This window comes from Contarinia nasturtii, unplaced genomic scaffold (genome assembly GCF_009176525.2).
Source record: "Contarinia nasturtii isolate CC-2019 unplaced genomic scaffold, AAFC_CNas_1.1 Cnas_scaffold_78, whole genome shotgun sequence".
Classification (NCBI taxonomy): Eukaryota; Metazoa; Arthropoda; class Insecta; order Diptera; family Cecidomyiidae; genus Contarinia; species Contarinia nasturtii.
This window is the reverse complement of record NW_022197436.1, coordinates 149235-169629: the sequence shown is the minus strand read 5'-3', so window position 1 is coordinate 169629 and position 20395 is coordinate 149235. Positions and strand designations below refer to the sequence as shown.

The 20395-nt window shown below is 32.7% G+C and overlaps 2 protein-coding genes across 2 annotated transcripts in view; one reads left to right on the top strand and one right to left on the bottom strand.

Annotated features, from left to right (window-relative positions):
- Nucleotides 1-539: 539 nt before the first annotated feature.
- Nucleotides 540-3173, bottom strand: LOC116338390. Its single transcript, XM_031763602.1, has 2 exons — nucleotides 3074-3173; nucleotides 540-1535 (listed from the first exon to the last, which is right to left on the bottom strand). Exons 1-2 carry the CDS (start codon nucleotides 3119-3121, stop codon nucleotides 672-674), a joined length of 912 nt encoding a protein of 303 aa, XP_031619462.1. The 5' UTR covers nucleotides 3122-3173; the 3' UTR covers nucleotides 540-671.
- Nucleotides 3174-4582: 1409 nt separating this feature from the next.
- LOC116338380 overlaps nucleotides 4583-20395 on the top strand; it is a 64190-nt gene continuing 48377 nt past the window's right edge. Inside the window, exons 1-8 of the mRNA XM_031763589.1 lie at nucleotides 4583-5467; nucleotides 6798-7265; nucleotides 7345-7438; nucleotides 7518-7619; nucleotides 7695-7794; nucleotides 8458-8515; nucleotides 8616-8644; nucleotides 8719-8761. Of these exons, the coding sequence (XP_031619449.1) occupies nucleotides 4585-5467; nucleotides 6798-7265; nucleotides 7345-7438; nucleotides 7518-7619; nucleotides 7695-7794; nucleotides 8458-8515; nucleotides 8616-8644; nucleotides 8719-8761 (1777 nt within the window). The 5' untranslated portion in view covers nucleotides 4583-4584. The remainder of the gene's footprint in view (nucleotides 5468-6797; nucleotides 7266-7344; nucleotides 7439-7517; nucleotides 7620-7694; nucleotides 7795-8457; nucleotides 8516-8615; nucleotides 8645-8718; nucleotides 8762-20395) is intronic.

Sequence of the window (20395 nt, the reverse complement as noted above, 5' to 3'; positions counted from 1 at the left end):
GACGCCTGTGGCGTGTAATTCAAAAGACAGCAAATGAATAGCTTCTTTTCACTTATTCAATAATCTTAATTTCTGAAGTGGTTACTACTAAGTCGTACTAAGCTCTACAGATATAAAGTACGGTTTAAAAGGTATTTGAGTGAGAAGACATTTTCGCCATTTTAATATTTTTGACGTCAATCGGTATTATATTTTAACTAAACAGATGTGTAAATAATTCGTATGCGTATCTAGGGGGTAGACAGTAGACACACATTTTTACTATAGAAAACTAAAAGTATACTAAAATCTACTTGAGAACAAATGTTCATATTGATTCTTCGACCGATCCATACAAAATACATTGCCAATACTTTTCTTATGATGAGATTAACGCTACATTTTTGTAAACAAAATATTTGCGTTCAGTGAGAACAATGGTTTCTTCGCAATGGATATTTGCGTTTTTGTTTATTTACTAAAAGAAACTAGAAGAAACTAAAAACATATTAAATGAAACTAAATATACTAAAAATTGGTGTCTATCCCCTAGCCATCAATTCACTTTTGGTATTGTATTTGCCTTTATTATACAGTTGATAAAATACAAATATTTTCGTCTATTTAGTGCTGGATAAAATTAGTTGTTTTTCATCTGTTGAATGTTAAACCAATATGATGTTGGATTCAAATTATATCGCCCCGCAACAACTCATTCTTACTCCTCCATTTTGTGCTTGAATTTTTACACCCATTACGATTTCCAGCCATTGAATCCGGGCTTTAGTTAACTCATCGACAACCGATGATGCAGCACTCATGTCATTTTTAAATGCTTCCAGTTTTGTTGTCAATTCGGTTATAAAAACACTTACATCCATCAGAAATGAAAAACTCACATCGTTCATATCTGCATCATTTTCGGATTTTTTAATCGCATTTAGTTTATTTTTGCTCGAATCATATTGCTTTGAGCATTCCAATCTTGAAAATGGTGTCTCTGACAATTTTTCACTCAAACTCGTGATGATTTGACTATGTGCATTTCCTATAAAATCAATATTTTCTTTGATCTTTTTTTCTTGTGCCTTTTTTAGTGGTGTTTTATTGAATTTTTCAAATGCTTGTTGGAAGCCATTGATTTCGATAAATTTTGGTTCGACGAACAATCCCTTATAAATATTATTATAGAAATTACGAATATCATGGCGCAACTTTGTTATGTATTCAATATCTCCTTTCATCTTTCTTCGAACCTCATCATCACCACGTCCAATAATATTATACATTATACTCTCCAAATCGGGCAGCCCCGACTTATCATACATTTGAACGAAATAATCAAAATTGGGACTATTAGAAGAACTTTCATACATATCCAAACGACTCAAAACAATATCTGGTTTCCGATATACTTTTGTCTTGAAAACGATGGTTAATCTATCTCTTATGTCATACGATAGCCTGATTGCATCAGTTTTTGATACAAATGCATTAATTAATGAGGTATAGACCGGACTTTTCGAGGTATAATTTTGGCTACAAACCAATTTGAACTGGAAGAAAATAATCCGATTATTAAATTCATTTGTTTTTTTACTTTTCCGCACACATAGTGTAAGGTGAAAAGTATTGTAATCGGTCAAAATTTTGAAAACTTCAGAAACATGTTTTCTGGACGTTTCTGAGGTCAGCGAACCCGAATCAGGCCGTTTTGAGCATGGTTTATGTTAATCTGTACGTCGTACGTCGTACGTCGTACGCAAAATTTGTTAGCAAGATTGCGCTCATCGTAGAAACTTAATTCAAAATCTGACTTTACAGGATGATTGGGGGTCCCGAGGAATAGAAATCATTAGCTTTTGAGCGACTTTGGTTGATGGGAAAAAATGTCATGCCTGGAGTGATACCTATGAAAAAGAGTCCAATTTTCGTCCAAAAGTCATACTTAATGTGGACTTAAACATTCAAAAATATGTATTGGGGGGTTTTTTGGCACGAGAAAACCGAATCCGACGTTAGTTTTGAGATACAATCAATTTTTAATTCAGTTTCCTTGAAAAAATCACAAAAAAAATGAATTTTTGTATGGGAGCCATGCCTGTATGCTACCTTAATGACGTGAAACTTTGCACAGTCTATTTTTTACACAAAAAAATAACATTCTGAAAGTTTGAAGAGATTTCAATCAAAATTAGGGGTACCTCCCATATAAAATTTTCAATTTTTGGCTCAAAAACGAATATTTTGCATGGGAGGTACTCTTAATTTTGGTTAAAATTTCTCCAAACCTTCCGAATGTTATTTTTTTGTGAGTTATGAAAAGTGTTTCAAAAATAATTTCTATGGCAAAATTAACGTCAGACATATTTTTTAATACAGTTTCCTTGTAAAAGTCACAAAAAAATTGAATTTTTGTATGGGAGCCATGCCTGTATGATACTTTAATGACGTGAAACTTTGCACAGACTATTTTTTACACAAAATAATAACATTCTGAAAGTTTGAAGAGATTTCGATCAAAGTTAGGGGTACCTTCCATACAAAATTTTAAATTTTTGGCTCAAAAACGAATATTTTGTATGGGAGGTACCCTTAATTTTGGTTGAAATTTCTCCAAACCCTACGAATGTTATTTTTTTGTGAAAAAATAACCTGTGCAAAGTTTCACACCATTAATATAGCATACAGACATGGCTCCCATACAAAGATCCAAATTTTTTGTGACTTTAGTTATGGAAAGTGTTTCAAAAATAATTTTTATGGCAAAATTAACGTCAGACATATTTTTTATAGTATTTTGTTAGAAAATAGAATACTTTCAAATGTCGTACAAATGGGTTCATCATGAAAGTGTGAAAAATCTTTTCTCGGGTACTTCTGCTATTAAATTAAAAAATATTTCGTTGCCAAAGTTGAAACATATTTTTTGGTCTCGAACTTTACGCCGCTTGAAAGACTTGAAGAATCGAGCAAATATTATTTTGAACTTTCTTAATAAAATACGCAACTACCACAGTGCGGAAAAGTTCGTCTTACTCCCGTAAGACTTTTTTTTTTGTTAAGTAAGGCGGCTTGTTTTAAATAAAATTACCTGATCAAATATAGACAGCGAGAGTGCCAACAACAAAATAAACTTCATGACGTTTGATTCTCTTTGGTTCAAGAAATTATATGCCGTTCATCGATTGAATGAACCTAGTTATATACAAAATCGTGACTCGACAATTTTCAGATTAATATATTCAGTACAGCCAGAAAGAAGTAGATGCGTATGTTCAAATGTTTTTCTTAAAAAATTAAAATGTAAATTTATTCGATGAAATGCGTCATCAATATAAAAGTCGATCATTTTAAATTGATAGACTTGAAGATAATAACAAAATTTTAACTTATTAAATTTCAATTTCTCAAATTCAAACGAACCCATTTTATACACAAAACAAACAAATTGAAAACTTTTCTCAGTTGTAGCTAGCTTTATTCATAGTCAATCCAAAAACACATTTAGAGTACACTGAATGGACAATTACAAATACATGCGCGCGCTACTCAGCTTCGTTTAACAGAAATTTCTGTGATGAATACTTATTGACTTCTGCGTACATGTGATCCTTGTATATGTCTTGTTTTTGAAGAAGAAGCACATGTTTGTCGACGTCTCTAGCCTTATATAGTAGTGCTCTAACGTTATCAATGTAAAAGAAACCACTTGCACTTGATTCATGCTTCGATATAGTTTTAGTATGTTTAGTATGTTTCACTGTCCAAAATGATGAATTTTTCAGTGCAACATGATTTAAGTCGAAGTAAACACCCAATTTTTGCCACTAATTACATTACATATTTTGATGATTACTAATATTCATGTCGAAAGCTATCGTTTTCTTTCAAATTTAGATGTGCTGTAACCAAAATGATAGAATCACCAAAAATGATCTTTTGCTTGACAAACAGGGTTTGTGGCACTTTATTCTTGAAATTTTGAGTCGTTTGAACACTTAAATTTGGAATACGGCCCGACTTTTTGCTTTAAGTAGGAGTACCGTTAATTATTGTATATATACATTTTGGTATTTATTGTTGTAGTGTGTAATAAACGCCTGAATTTAGTCCAAAAACTTGAGATATATGTATATAGTATATACATATGTTTTTTTGAAGAATACGGTTCGAAAACTAAAAAAAATAACATGTTGGTTGTCTTTCGAGTAAATATGTTTTCACACTTATGAAACCCTGACTATTATGAATCTTCATTTACCAAAAATGTTAAATAAAAAAAAGCAATTAATTGTGTTTTTTATAAAAATTATCGTTACAGATGGAACGAAGAATGGAATCGAGAAGAATATACTAGATGGAAAATAAAACCGAATTGTAGACCAAATACGCAACAAGGCACGAAATTCGCAACAAGGCAATTGGACGAATATAATGAAATTATTGATTGACCCCAAATATGTATGCGATAAATCTTGTGATAAGACTGAGGTGCACGCAAAATATCGTAGTAGTTTAAATGTATACGCTAATACGTAATCGAGGCGAAAACACAAAATCGTGAACAATATTTAAAATTGAGAGAGAGAAACGGTAACGAACATGAAGGTCGACAAAGCTGTCTGTACAACGGATACAATGACAGATGTTGAAAAAGCAATAAGTTATGAAAATTTACTATCGTCATTAGTACAGAAAAAAATTCTGGCCATTAAACGTGAATGCGAAGCGAAAAAAGTGGCAAAACGACGACGTAAACAGCAAAATTGTCTTGGCTCTTTAATATTTGGCAGTCGTCACAATCGATCGAATAGATGTGATGACAGCAGTTCAAAAGAGGCAGCGATCGATATAGATCCTCCATCAATTAGCCAACAAGAAAGTAAAATTGTAATCGATTCCAAAAAAATTATGAAAAAAATTAATGACAATCAAGAACCGGTTAATTCCATCACCAACATTCATGTGAACGAAATTCCATTGATGAAAACGGAAAATATATTAACCGAATGTCACATTGATGTGTTAAATGAACGTGGTTCGTGTAACAATGACAATAATACAACGCAACGGCATGACCCATTGCATTGTGATTTCCATTGCCACGCGAAATATAGTCGTCGATGCATGGATAGTGGTGACGATCAAAATGCACACAGTACGCATTCGAAAATCAGTGATAATAGCGTCATAGAAGTGGATATTGAATCGACAAGTGTAGCAGCAACGAATAGCAAATGTCCCAGCATTGTCAGCCAAATCGAAGGAAACGATGAAATGAATGCGATGCAAAAATTGCGATCGCGAAAAAATAGCTGCGATTCAATTAGCGTGCCTAGTTCATTGAAACATACCACATTGAGTGAACCAGCTGATGAGATGGCTTTGTTGGATCACAAACAAAGATATCAAATACATTTGCTCGAGGCAAAATCGATAAGCGCCCAATGTAGCCCAATACTGGCACAACGTCAAACTTTCAATGGTACTACACTTTTTCTTCTTCTCTTTTTTTCATCATTGTTGCCAATCAACGCCTTTCCCAATTTTTTTTTTCATTTCGATTTTAAAGTTTCAATCCCAGCCATTTTAGCTAAATCGACCACCGTTTGAAATCAGTCTTATCCTATTCAATTTAATAGCATATAACAATAAAAGATTGTATTGTTCGTTGTGCAAACGAGAGTTGGATGCGCACAAATAGTTAAATAGTTTCAATGTGATTCTCTGGTGTATGAGAACAGATGAATTTAAAAAAAAAATAGATGGAAATCTGTGTCATGGCAGTTTTTGTTCATCTATCATTTTTATTGTTGTTGTCATCGTTCAAAGAATTTAATTAATGCTTATCGTTGATATAAACACTTTTGGAAATGCACAAAAAAAAAAATAATTGAAGGTGTTTCGAATCTATCAGAGATATTTAGATACAATGACAGGATGTGAAGACTTCAAGTCTCATTGAGCCGACGGTGGCGCCACCAATTTCAAAGGGGACGTCAATGTAATTTAACAACTCAAATCGAAACTAAACAGCGCGCCAATTTTGAAATTTGCTGTCATTTCCTCCCATTGTTTAGATATTTTAAAACAGAAAACGAAATAAATGTCATCGACCAGTTTTAGTATCGAATTTCATTTCATTTCCGTAACAAATTAGAACAAATGAACAACGTTTTAAGTGTTCTGTGCATCTTTCATGGTATTCCATCTAAAATGACAAGATCACGTTGATTGAAGTACATTCTTCTATGTATGTCATTTGAGTTTGTCATTAACGTAAATGAATACAATCGTCAACGATAGATACACGGCACGATAAAAACAACAAAATATACAGCATCTTTTAACCCAATTCTCATCGCTTTTTAGCAAAATTTGTGCAAAGTGGTATGAAATTCTTAATATTTCGACAAACATAGCGGAAGGTAAAGTTTCCGTGTTATGCCGCGGTGTGCAACCTCATACATATTTTTCGGGTAAAAACGAAATAATTGGGCTTTGCTCAACTTTTCAAATCTTTCGATGTGCTAGGGTCAACCCATCTCCCCCTATGATACATGTCATTTGTCCCGTCCCCTGCAGAAGTTTGCCTGCCCTCCTATGGATATATTTTTAAAATAATTTCATCAGCCAGGATACTTTCTGTCCGAGAGGACCGAAGCATTACCCCTCACAACTGAAGAACTCTTCTTTCATTTCCCTCCATAATTTCAATTTTGTTCAGAGTAAACATTGCAATCCTTTTTCTACTTTCATTCGACCCAATATGGGTTAAAGTATTTTTGTTTAATTGAATGATATAACATTTTCAGTGTCAGCGTCTGGCAGAGTGATAAAATCACCGCTTACACAAAAAATGATTTTTGACACATCCGATGACAATGTGACGGCTGCAAATGTACCAACATCGAACCGAAGCGGAACATCAAATGAAAATAATCAATGCAAGGAAAATATCGATGAGACTGATGAATGTTGCTCGAGTCAAGCAAAATCGACGATGATGACGACGACGACGACAAAACGAAATAGCAAACCATTTTTTAAGAAAAAAGATAAAGTATCTAATGCGAATAATGAAGTGCACGGTTTTATATCTAGTTTTAATCAATTAACGTCGAAAAATTTACCTGTGATTACATCGGCCACAAAAACAATGGCAAAACACGTAACTAGCAACAAATGCGAACGAGGCAATCATTGTACGGTTGATGACACCAACGATATTTCGGTTGTTTCAAATAAAAAAGCCACTCAGGACGATAATCATAGTAAATACAGTGAGTTAAACTAACGTTAGAAATGAGAATCAACGTTGAGACTCATATTTGTTTGTATTTTTTTTTTGCTTGACGACAGAACGAACACATAGATACTCTGAACCAATGTTAGTTTATCCATCTTCAAATCGTCTTCAGCAATGTATATTAAGTATGCCAACATCTCAACCCATGTAAGAACATTCTAAAGCTTTTGTTATGCACCTTTTTTTTATTCCATAAAATTAACATTTTATCTCTGCTCATTTTTAGCCAATTGCGTTATAATGATGAATTAATGTATGATGTTTCACTTAAAATGGAAACTGATAGGAGTACAGATTTTACAGGCGATCGACGACGACGACATCGGAAGTAAGTTGAATTGCAACAATGTCTGTAAAATGTTCATTTTTCTTCTATCTACAATTGTCAACTAATTAATTGCAGACACCGACATCGTCATCATCATCATCACCATAATAATGGACGAAAAAATCGACACAAACGAAAAATCTTACTGCACGACTTGGATGAACAGACTGTGAAGGTATTGTAATAAACCACTCAGAAATTCTACTTCCGATAACGTACATATAGTAATTTATACTAGATACACTGAACATGCTTTTTCCCACTAAATTCTTCTCTGTAATCGATTTTTATCTGAGTGAGTGGAGTCAAAAATATCAAGTTTTGTAGATTTGCCCGTGCTAGAACCTTTGAAATCAACAAAAAAAAAACACATCAAAAACTAATACTATGTTTTAACTTTGCATGATACAAAAAGAATCATATATGAAAAACTTTTACTTGCATCAAAATTCAATGCAGAAAAAACTTCCCGAGACGAATCCGATTTATTTTCTTTTGATTCGTGGCCCAATGATGACAAAGTTTATCGTACTTTGTGGTTTCTTATTTCGATAGTTTTTCAAAGTTGCCAATATTTATGAAGCAAAGAGAAAACATGTGTTCAAAATGACCTTTCAATGTTAAGACGGCTAAAATGCTGTGGTTACATTTTTTTCTTGTTCCAAAATGAAAAAAAGATAGAAAAGACTGATCAGACATTACAGAAGAATAATTTCTTCTAAGCTTAGAAGAATAATTTTGAAATTCAATCCGACTCGCAAAAAATGTATAAATTGAATCGTTTTTATTTTGAAGTAAATCACTTATATTAAAATTTACGATTTGTCATTGTATGAAGGTTATCGACCCAGAAGATATGTCGCAACGGGCCAGGTTGACAATCATTTTCACAGCATGTAAGTTGTTGCTAGTAAATAATAAATTAATAATATTGAATTAATATGGTTGATTTTCTTCAATTTTTAAACATTTATTGATCATTTGACGACCCGCTAGGCCTGCTGCTGTTAATGTGTTTACTCTTGGTAATTCAAATATTCAAAATTTAAATGTTTGACATTATTGTTTTATAATTTTATTTTGTTTTTGTTGAAAAAAGGTGGGAGTTACATTGAGAATGGCACCATTAATAGACGATATGGGTAAGTGATTATTGTTTATTGTCAAATATCTAATGTCAACATATTGCTACTTATTACATATTATAACTAACATCAAAAGGGGCAAAAATAACATCAAAAAGCATATTGTAAAGTAGTTGGAATTTAGATGAAAAAACAGCAATCATGAAAAATGTAACAAAATGTATTGTTGCATTTCATGTAAACGGAACATATGTGTATCGAATGGTAGAATATCAAAGTGCTAGTCCACAGCCATATCGTAATGATTTAAAGTGATATATTTTTACTATCGATTATCAAGGTGGACTGATTTTATTTAACACAGCGATTCAAATATACAATTTATTGGTAGCATTGCTTTATTTATTTAGTTGAAATTACTCATTTTAATGGATTTAATCTGTCCCGAATACCAATTATTTTTTAAGTGAATACAGTACCCCATTCTTCTAGTGAGATGCGAATAGTCTCCCTTGGTCATAAAATTCGAAAATTTTGTTTCTTTGGAACCATGGTAGTAGCTTTTCATCAACAGTCGAGAGTAATATACTTTCGGTTATGTTGAAAAAGCTCATTCTGTCGTTGGTCCAGACGCAACAAGTTGGCGGAACTAACATCTATGTGCCATGCGCACATCCCAAAAGCTGCCTCTGAAATTACTATATTTTCTATAAACGTAAGCTTTTAAGTTAGCAAAACGAAAGTTCTTCAATTTTGAAATGCCAACAGATGGATAAAAGATGCATCGAACTTTATGCAAAAAGCTTTTTCGAAGACATTAGTAAAGATATTGGTGCCTTGAAGTAAAAATACAACAGATGTCACGCCACATATTCAATTGACAATAATAAATATTCGAATATTAAAAGAATGTATAACTTTTGTTTTTGTTCTTCGAAAAATTGTCTTCAAGCCAAAAAAAATTATCGAAATTGATTCGGCATACAATAAAAACCAAAAGTATATTTCCTTTATGCATTTTGTGGATGCGAGATTGTTTTTGAAATGATTTCAATACCTTGGAAGAGAAAATATTTCTGTATAGTATAGTAACGATACCCGATGGGTGATAACACTGATTTCGATGCTTGACCCACATTTAACTGGAATTGTTCACCACACTAACTGATGTCTGTGTCGTCTGTCCTGTTATTTGATTTCGCATCTGAGTGTTCATTTTGTAAATATACAGTCCGAAAATGTGATGAGAATTTACTTACTCATTTTGTGACCAACGAACAAAAAAAACACATTGCAACTGGAAAAATGGGACAGTGAATCTACCATGCGGAATAAAACGGGCAAATGAAATAAGATTGACGAAAAAAAATAATAAGCATATTATATATGAGAAAATGAGCGAGAAATGTTAAAAACAATTCAATGCTTTGATGATGCTACGCGCACAGAAGACAAAAATCAGCTAAATAATTTCCGTCGTCTTCAGAAGGATTTTTAATATAGCACGTTTTTGTTTGCGTCACAATGTTGTTTTGTACGCGACCATTGCAATGGACAACGTTGAACGAGAAATTTTACTTACACAGGAGAGAAAACTGAAATGAACAAAATAATAATAACAGAAATTTGAACAGCCATTGAGGAGAATCAAGTAACAAAAAAAGAATTGGAAACTGAACGAGATTGCACAAGAACAAAAACTATGTTAAAACTAAATTTTCATAAAGTATTTTTTTTTAGCGTTCGTTTTCGTTTCGCTTGGTCTGGCTTTATCGCATATGTATTTAAAATATGAATAACTTCTAGCCAAATTGATTCTCATTCAACTCCTCATTTTCTCCCAACTGAAAAATACATTTCAATAAAAAAAATCAATCGAAGATATTTGCTGCAAAATTCTCATACTCTAAAAAATGGAGTCTGCACCATCATTTTGTATATATAGATTTTTGTGTATTCATAGCATAATTTTAATAGTTCGGCAATCATTTGTTCTTTATTTCGCTGAGAGTGGCCAATAATAACACTGCTGATAAGCAAATTGTTATTAAGCTTATCTTTTTCCATCCAGCGAACGAAAAAGTCCTCTTGCAACCATATTTCTGCTCCTTATAACGCGATGCGAACGTACAATAGTCAACACTTGCTACATTTACAAGTATTTTTTTTACTGGAATATTGTTTGTTATAAAAATTGCTCAATTTTCCAATTTCCAACGTTCGCGGTAAAAAAAAATACGCAAAATCTGACTGTAAATTTTATTGGGTATATGTAGCATGCTTTGTCATTGATTTTTATATTTTCATCAGATCTAGATTTTCAAGTCGAATATATTGTTGGTACCGACCAAAAAACAAACTCTTATGTTTTAACAATGGCAAATCGTTTATTGCACCACTATTTTACGATATCTTTTATTGTTGCGGCGAAGCTATAACCAAATGATACCTTCAAGGTTAAAAGTTTTCGAGTGCATTAAGATTTACAACGTTATTGAATGCACCTGGGAAGCTTTTATCACTTGCATTGAATTTGACCACACTTATTCATAAATATGCACAGTATTCGTTTTTCGAACTATTCGGCAAGTAAAGTTCTTTTGATTCGCGTAGATAAAAATCAAAAATTTCAAACAAAACTCGAACACTTTTCAGGTTTATGCTAGCAAGCGGTGACCGAAAATAAGTAGATGTGAGCGATTTGGCATAAAAGGATAAACATCAACTTGGGAATAGTGAACATTTACATTTACAGACACTATCCAAAACTTCAAAAAACCAAAAACTCGAATATCTTTGAATATGTTTGATGGAATGATTTTACCAAGAATACTAATAATTTCATTTCGATACTTCAAATTGAACATGGTCTTATTACCATGTTTTGTTCACTTAAATTGAATTCGAAAAACTTTAAGCATAAAATAATCTAACTCATCAACGAGTCATGAATTATTTCACTATTTTCAAAGTGGCACAACGGCATATTGAGATTCGATGCCGAAAGCGTGAATTGACTTTAATAATTTTCACTAAAAGTCAAAGTATTAACACTTACGAACGGATGTACAATTTAAGTAGTTGCCAAACTTGTTGCAGTTTCTATTTAAATTTATAACATAGTAGACAACCAACAAACTCTGCCACTTGTCAAACCAAACGACGAATATGAACATCATTATTTATAGAGTGTTCTTGATGTTATGTATACATAAGTATCAAGTTTTCATAATTGTTATTGAACGTGGACAAACTGAAAATAGTTGGAAACAACAGGGACAACAAAACAATAAACTGACATGAAATGTGAGTGTCACCAATCCAGGCTATTTTGAATGGAAAACATTCATGGGGTAACCTGGTCTATAAATATATATTATTCAAAGAAAATTCCCTTTGATTATTGAAGGCATCTTTCGGCAGTTTCACCTGGTACACATCCACGTATTAAAGCTAATTGGTTTCAGAACCAAACTTGGTCCAAGAGGTCCGATTATCCTTTTTTTGGATATCGCATTTTATAATGATTTTTGGAGGAGAAAAAAGAATAGAATGTTGGTTGTTGGAACTGGTAGCTTCATTTGCTCTTCAAGTTTATAGTGGCTTCATTCTACAACTTACGAACAATTTAAAAAATCTTATTTTAAAGTCTAATCCAAATGTTGTTTACTTTTATACAATGGTACGAAAATTGAATGAAAATGGTATTTTCCGGATTATTTTTCTCATGCAAAAAAAATGTCTGTTAAAAGATTTGATGTGATATCCAAATAAAACTTTCAGTTAAAAGTGAGCTACATTTTTTTTATTATGAACATTACATTCCTACGGATTAAATTTCTATAGAGCTTAAACATTTAAAGAGACTTTTTCCATGCTTCTGCATTTGTACATGAATATTGCCATACAAAAATGACTTTGAAGAATTTTATATTAAGTAAAGTCGTGTGCATTTAATTATTGGTCATGAGTAACAGTGATGGAATGAATGGGATATATGAACACATAAAAAACGTGACCAATTTTAAACTGACATTTTAAACTGGCATGTCAATCGTTTATAAAAAAGAACTACAGTTTGAATTCAACATTTCTATGTTAAAAATTCATGATTGATATGTTCCATACTTTGATAATCCATTTTTTTAGAATTCAGTTTAAGAGCTTTAAAATGGATTTGTCCTGACTCTATTGTTCACGTTTAAGCGCATCAGAGGTCTTCGTGAAAAAAAAAATGGATTTAGACAACACACTCAATCACAGTTTTTATATAATTTATTAACAAATTTGATTCAACAATTTTGATAATCCCCATGGTATGCTTTAAATAATGATGACAATGCCATCATCGTTTCATGTAAATATGCGTTTTTTATTATTGTTGTTGTAGCTATGTTGCTGCACATCATCTTTAGTGGGCCCCTCAGTGGATTCGTCATTTATATCAGATGCAGTGAAGTATATATGTTTTGTCTATAGTCAGAAGTGTTTCCGTTTTCGATTGGCATGTTGAAGTGCAACCGCTATCAAACCAAAAACAATAGACAATGACACTTAGATGTGTATTTAGACATTTATATTGATTCTTGATGGCATTGTGTGATCGGGTATGATGATATGGCACATTTGCTTTCTTAATTCAAATGGATTGTCAATTGTATATACCATTGAGCACATTGTGGTGGGTACCGATGGTAATGGCTTAAGCCATTTAAAACTTTGTTCTTTTCTTCTGACTTTTGTATGTAATGTACTTCGGTTACTCTATTTTCGTACAAATATGAATTGACGATGTCTAAATCAGTTTGTACACAATTCTCTCAAACATTTTGTAACGTTGTATGGCAGCCGACAACAACGATACAGACGAATAATAAAAGATTGAAAGAAAGTGAATGCAACTACATGACGAGAAATGTAAAGTCAATAGCATCATCAAACAAAAGAAAAAAACCATTCCATACACCAACGACAACCATTCTGCAGAAAGAGACACAGAGTTTGGTTATAGAAAACTTTTCTATAGATTATGGCATTGCATAAAAATAAACTTTAATATAACAACAACAAAAATTATATCGAACTTTTGACAATCACACATTCACAATGTGAGTATTATAGAAATGAATGCGGAAAAATCGAGAGAAAGTTGCAAAAAAAAACAAAATGTTCGACAGCTGATTCTTTTATTTATTATATAAGTGGTGGGCGGTATGCACATCGAAGCTCACATAAATATGGGGAATCGTTTTTTGAATGTGATTGAGTTTGTTTGTTTTCAAATTTGAAAGAGCACAACCTTAAGAGTAAATAACGACTTGTTTCAGAAGAATAAATGACAAGGGCAACTAGAACAATATGCGATTTATATTTTGCGCATTGGAATATGAGAACGAAAATTTATAATTAGCTTATTAAATATATTAATACTAAATGGACAAGAAGTAAACCCTTTTTTATGAAGTTTCTCGTTCCTTCTCATCATCTCAATATAAAACGTATGGCAACTGAAAAATGTCGGTTGTTGCATAATTTTCCTGGGAAAATGCAATGTAGTAATACGGAAGATTTAAAGTAACAAACATTCACTAGAACTACTGCATTTAATTTTCTCATAACATTTCTGTGATATATTTTTTGTTTTTGGAGGCGGGGGCGGTGTGGTAGTTCTGTTAAATAGATGTTAAAACTTATCATAAGCTTTGTCAAGCATACAAATTCTAAAGAAAATTAGAACACTTTTGCAGGATATTTGAAAGAGACATTCTGCATCTGTGGCTCTCCCATTGTGAGCTCACGTGAGAGAATTTATAAATAATTGCACACAATGAATGTATCACCTTTGTGAACTCCAATGAGTTTTTCAAATTCTCACTGTATCCGACAGTTAAAGTACAACATTAAATGGCCATAAAGGCATTGCAATATCAGAAAAAATGGTATTTTTAAAATACCAAATACAATGTGGGCAAAAGCAAATTTATTTATATAACACTTTGATTTGTTAAACAAGATACATTCTCCGCTCTTTACAGTAGTTGTGGTGAGATACATTCAAAAAACACACACACACACACACACACACACACACACAAAACAAAACAAAACAAAAATAAACGTTATAATACCAGTATATAAATCCCGTGTGCCCGTCTGAACTGTCCTCACAAGAGAAATAAAAATGCATGATAAAATGACGGTAAATATGTAGTAAAAAACAAATTTCCAACATGAAGGTATTCAAATTAGACCAACGCTGGGATTTTTAATGCTCGTTAGTGTCATCTGTTTATGGCTAACAATCATAAAAACCATAATGTTCGTTTAAAAATGAAATATTGTTGATCTACACAAAGTGTACGCAAAACCACTGAGCGCTTTTTAGAATGCATCACTTAAATAAAAGTATTTTTTTGTTAAATTGCATCTGTATTTTTTTATCTCTCAACAATTGGTTGCCAGTTGACGTATTTATGCCTAATTGAAGAAAATTCCGTTGATCCATAGTGCTACCACAAATTATGCTTTGTGTCTTTATTGAAAAAACAAGCAAAAATTAGCTAAAAAATGTAGCTTAAAGTGGAGTTATGCGTATCTATTTCCTGGTGAATTAAATTTTCAACAAATTTCAAATAGCAAAAAATATAATTTGAAGTATTGAGACATTGTACTGGCGAACCACAAATTCAATCACTCTCCGGCCAGATCCTTCGATTTTTGTAGTGTATTTGAATTTTTCATGATAATATGCCACACTAGGGTTCAATACGTCGTTTTTTTTTTAAATTTGAACTTTTTTTTTAATCAGTCAAATGCTAAATTTGTACAGTTCAGAAAGTCTGAAGTTCCCGATGGGTTTAACTGAGATGAATATTCGTATGAAACTTTCACAACTAAAATCCGTTCGTATATTCCTTTCTATTTGCATTAACTTTGCAGTCTTTATAATTATAAAGTCATCATTGCATAAGTTAATATCCATGGGATAACAACTAAATTCAAATAAGCAAAAAAGAACGAATGCTTTACCACTGCTGTTGGGATAGAGTCCGAAAAGAATCAGCACAACAATACAATCAATACAAATGTGAACTAAACAAAAGTATTTTCGTAAGCCAAAGTTAAAGCTCACTGGTGTTGATGAAAATCTCTATTGAGATTCAAATGTTATGGAAATAGCAATATTATTTTAAAAGGTTTTAAAAGTCGTTGCCATTTAATTACAATTAGCTTGTAAAATTGGTAAACTGTTGGTGGAAGGGTGTTGCGCAGCGATGAAGATCGCATTTGTGGTGGGTTTCTTTTTTAACGTTTATGGATATTGTTCTCTGTATCTATGTATAAAATGAATAAATCCTAAATGCCAAAGGGGCAGCACATTTCAGTTCTCTGTTCAATTAAAGCATTGTTACTAATTTATATGGACACGGACAGTGTATAGTGCATGCAGTTAAAATCATAACATGAAAAATTTATATGGCTGTTTTACAAGTTATAACATTGCTTCGTTCCATGTGGAATTTTATTCTCCAGATTTTGTGCCAATTCATCGGATGTTAGATTCGTTGATTCATTTATGGTTCGCAACAGTGGATAATTGGGTGTGTATTGCTTTGAAATGGTTATGGTTATATCGACGCCTGGAGCTAGCTTAAAACCAGCTAACCATATGTATCATGATCGATATCACTATCACCGTGAATATCATGGTTTACATAGGTGGGTACGCCAAAGATTTTTGACGGGGGTCATCAAAGGTTATCCCTTTACGAATTTGATGAAATTTTCATCCTCCTCCGTTCCCCCAATTTTTTATACTGTCCACTTATAGGTCTGCAAAAAACTGGAGGGATAATGCTAGAGGGGAGACACAGGTATTGCTAATTTTTCCCAGTTTTTTTTTTGTAAATCGTATATAATTGTAAAAAAGATTATCGACGAAAAATGACACCAACGCCACAGTTTTGCTTAACACATAGACAACCTGGTTCTTGATAATTTATTTCAATGATTTTAGATAATTGTTTTGCGCAATGGAGTAAGTATCATCATTTTTATACTCAAAAGTGACATTCAAAATTATTGACAACAAGTTTATGGCGCTTTTTTGATGGTCCAATGAAATGATCGTCATTGTTATGATATACGGATTGGGCTAGGTCGGGATGCAACCTTCTTTTTGATTTTTTTTGTGAATTCTATTTCAATAGTTAATATTTAGAAGAGAAATATCTCTGTAAATCCATCTGACATTTGTGATCTTTTTGTCTGACTATGTGCAATTCGTCATGTACACGACAGTCGCATATGCTTGTTCTATTTCGGATTTTATTTTGCTATTTCTCTCATAATTCTACATTAGCTACAGTATAACGTTTCGTTATTTTCTACTTGCCTTCTGTATTCAACAGTAGCATTGTTTTCCGTGTGGTTACAGATTTTGTAAATTTGTTATTATTTTCATTGCAAAGAAGCATGTGTTATCCAGATAATCACTTTTCGTTTAACGAGCATAAAACTTTAGCGTCGACAATAAGATTTTCATTGTTTATCGCGGATAATTAAATCGTGTCTGTGTAACGTGCCAATGCATACAGTTGATAAACTGTGATGACCATATTAACGGTTACGTTGTCATGTTCATGCTTAATCATGTGAGCATATTTGAAATTGCGTATATATCGTCATTACAAAAGTGAGAATTTCACAATGACACGCACACACACGCACCAATCAAATTATACATGTACATTGTACATGTATTATTTATAGTTAGATTCACGATTCTGAATGCTGCATTTTGGTTCAATTATCAATGCTGTATGCTCAAACGAACGTAATAGATTTGAACCACATCCATAATCGTACTCACAATATACCAACACCCACTGGGAATGATTAGATAAATAACGAAATTCCAATTAATTGATTTTCACAAGAGAAATATCTTCTCGTGTTTAGACACTTTGGATGTTGTTCTTTCAATCGCATTTTGCTTTCGGTAAACGACTGTAAGTAAACAAGGTACATTCGCTGTGATATGCGATATCAAAATTATCTTCAATTTCAATTTAATTGCATTAATTTACTCTATTTCATGTTTTCATCCAGTTGTGCAAGCACATGTACACATGCATGTAAGAAAAGCTCTCAAATTTAATGCGTAATACTGAATTGCACCACAACGAAAAATAGTTTCTTCATTTCATTCGGTAAAATAGTGTGAGTTATCACGTTATGCTTGCCGAAGATATTCTTTCAATTTCTCTTAAATGGAATATGAAGCCACTTGGTGAAGAAAATCCAGCGATCAAGTACCGTGCAATATTCAAGCAAGTTCTTGCCAGAAAAAGAGTCATTCTTCTTTGCAATTATTCCTATAATGTTCATCACTTGAAACTTTGTTTTGTTTCTAGAGCTTGTCACCATACATTCCCGGCAAAATGAAAAAAATGGAATTAGTAATGGAAAGAGCGATTGTGTATACCTTCAAAATTATCCATCCGTGTTCATAAAAAATTCCAGTAGCAATATCATTGAATACCAATTTTAACTTAAAATGCTCAATTGCACAGAAATGATACATTCATGCATATACACGTGAACATCATAATAATTAAAGTCGAACAATGGAGTGTATCAACATCTATTCAAAAATGCAAAAAGAAACACCGTCGAATGCAACGCATAAAAAAACTTTACAAGTACATTACATATTGTTTTCATTTGCTTTTGTTCCAAGTCTATGTTTATTTATGAATTTGTAAGCTTGTTTCTAATTTCTACAACGTGATACCTTTCCGGCACTAACAATACACCACATTCTCTCTACAAAATGAGAAACGTCGATTGAATTTCTTTCATTTAATTTTGTATAGTTTAGTGATTTTACTGCTGTTATGCGAAGCAACAAAAGAGCCCCCCACACACAGAAAGAGACAGAGAGACACGCACACACATATTCACCGCAGATATGCGAAGACAACTGCCACTTTTACAAGACCAAGAATATGTTGAACAAGAACAAAAAATAAATGTGAAGCAAACAAAAGACAGAACTGGCATTAGAATAACAAAAAAAGGAAAATGTCCAACTAGCGGCAACGGAATCACAGAGAGTGTTGGTGAGCCCAAGAATATATTAGAAAATAAAAAAAAAACTCGCGCGCACAAAAAAACTAAAACAATGCTGGCGCAACCAGTGAGCGGAGGGTGAAAAACGGAAATAAAACTGTGTGAACGCGCGCGCGTACCCATATTGCCATTCTATTGCGATCATCTATCATGGTTTGTTGGCTTTGTTTTCATATTCCGATCCTTTTGAAACTCTCTAAAACTCCACCGTACCGAAAATGGAAAAAGTATGAAAGAAAATTTCGTTCGCTCTATAGCCCCATATATATTCATTTGAATCGTGTGCCCACAGAGAGAACAGTACATAAAACACACGACACAATTTAACTACGGTTACATGAGACAAAGACGATAACAGTGTATTTCACAATTTTCACAACATTGTCGATGTTGAAGGCGAACGATATAGTGAGCGAACAAGCAAGTGCGGCAAAGTGCAAAAGACTAAGAGCAAAACGATACGAACGAAACGAATGAAAGACACATACGAATCGGTATAAATGCCGATCAGAGCGATGTTCTCGAACAAGTGAGGGTGCGAGCAAGCAAGATGGATAAATATATGTAATAATAATGTATATATATGTGTTGTGTAATGTTTGCATGCGTGCACAGAACCGTTGAGATTTTTCTCTCCATCGCTCGGAGGAACTATTTCCAGTTGCTGTACTGTAGTCACTGATGCTATGTTGGCATATACAATGGACGTAATCGTGCTCGGCACGATTACAAACAACAACCAACATGTTGCTTCGTGCAACGCCAATTATCTCTGTTCCAGTTGGCTTTCAACCACGCAACGAGAATGTCGTCTATTCCAATCGAAAAACAATATTCCGCGCGCGTTCTCCATTTTTCGTTTCAAAATGTTCTCTCTCATGTAGTTTTCGTTATCCTCACACACTAGACAATAAAAATAAATCAAAAATAAATAAATACTCACGACAAACTACTATATATATTTTGATACACACCCACACACACACAAACTAAATATACTTGGTCGCGTAATTTTGCACATTTTCAAGTGTACTGAATTGATGTCTTTCATAATTTTGCAGCCACATCAAACTAAAAAAAATACATTTTTACTTGCAATGACATAGCAGTAAAATGTTTGTGTTTGATACTAACTAGTTGGTTAAGCTGCCACTGCTGCTGCTGTTGTTGTTGTACATTTTTTTTGTATTAAAATCGTTTTTTTTTATTTGCTCGTAAAAAACAGTGTTCCTATAATCAAAATATTTACAATAATACAATTTTGGTTTTGAATTCGAGAGGAAAATTAAAAGACAAAAAGGAATTTTGGACTTTATTTCAAAATTAATGTCACTTAATACATCGGCCATATTAACAGCAGATAATAAATAACAAATGAATTGTGGTCAATAAGTGTCGTTATATCATACAAAATACAGTCCAAATATTAAAATTCGAAGTTAATTTCAATTGATTTGTTTTCGCTTTAAATAAAAAGTCAGTTAATTATAGTTAAGTGTATTACACAAAAAAGCGTTGAGCAAATAATCAACAAAGGGAAAAAAAAAACCAAATATG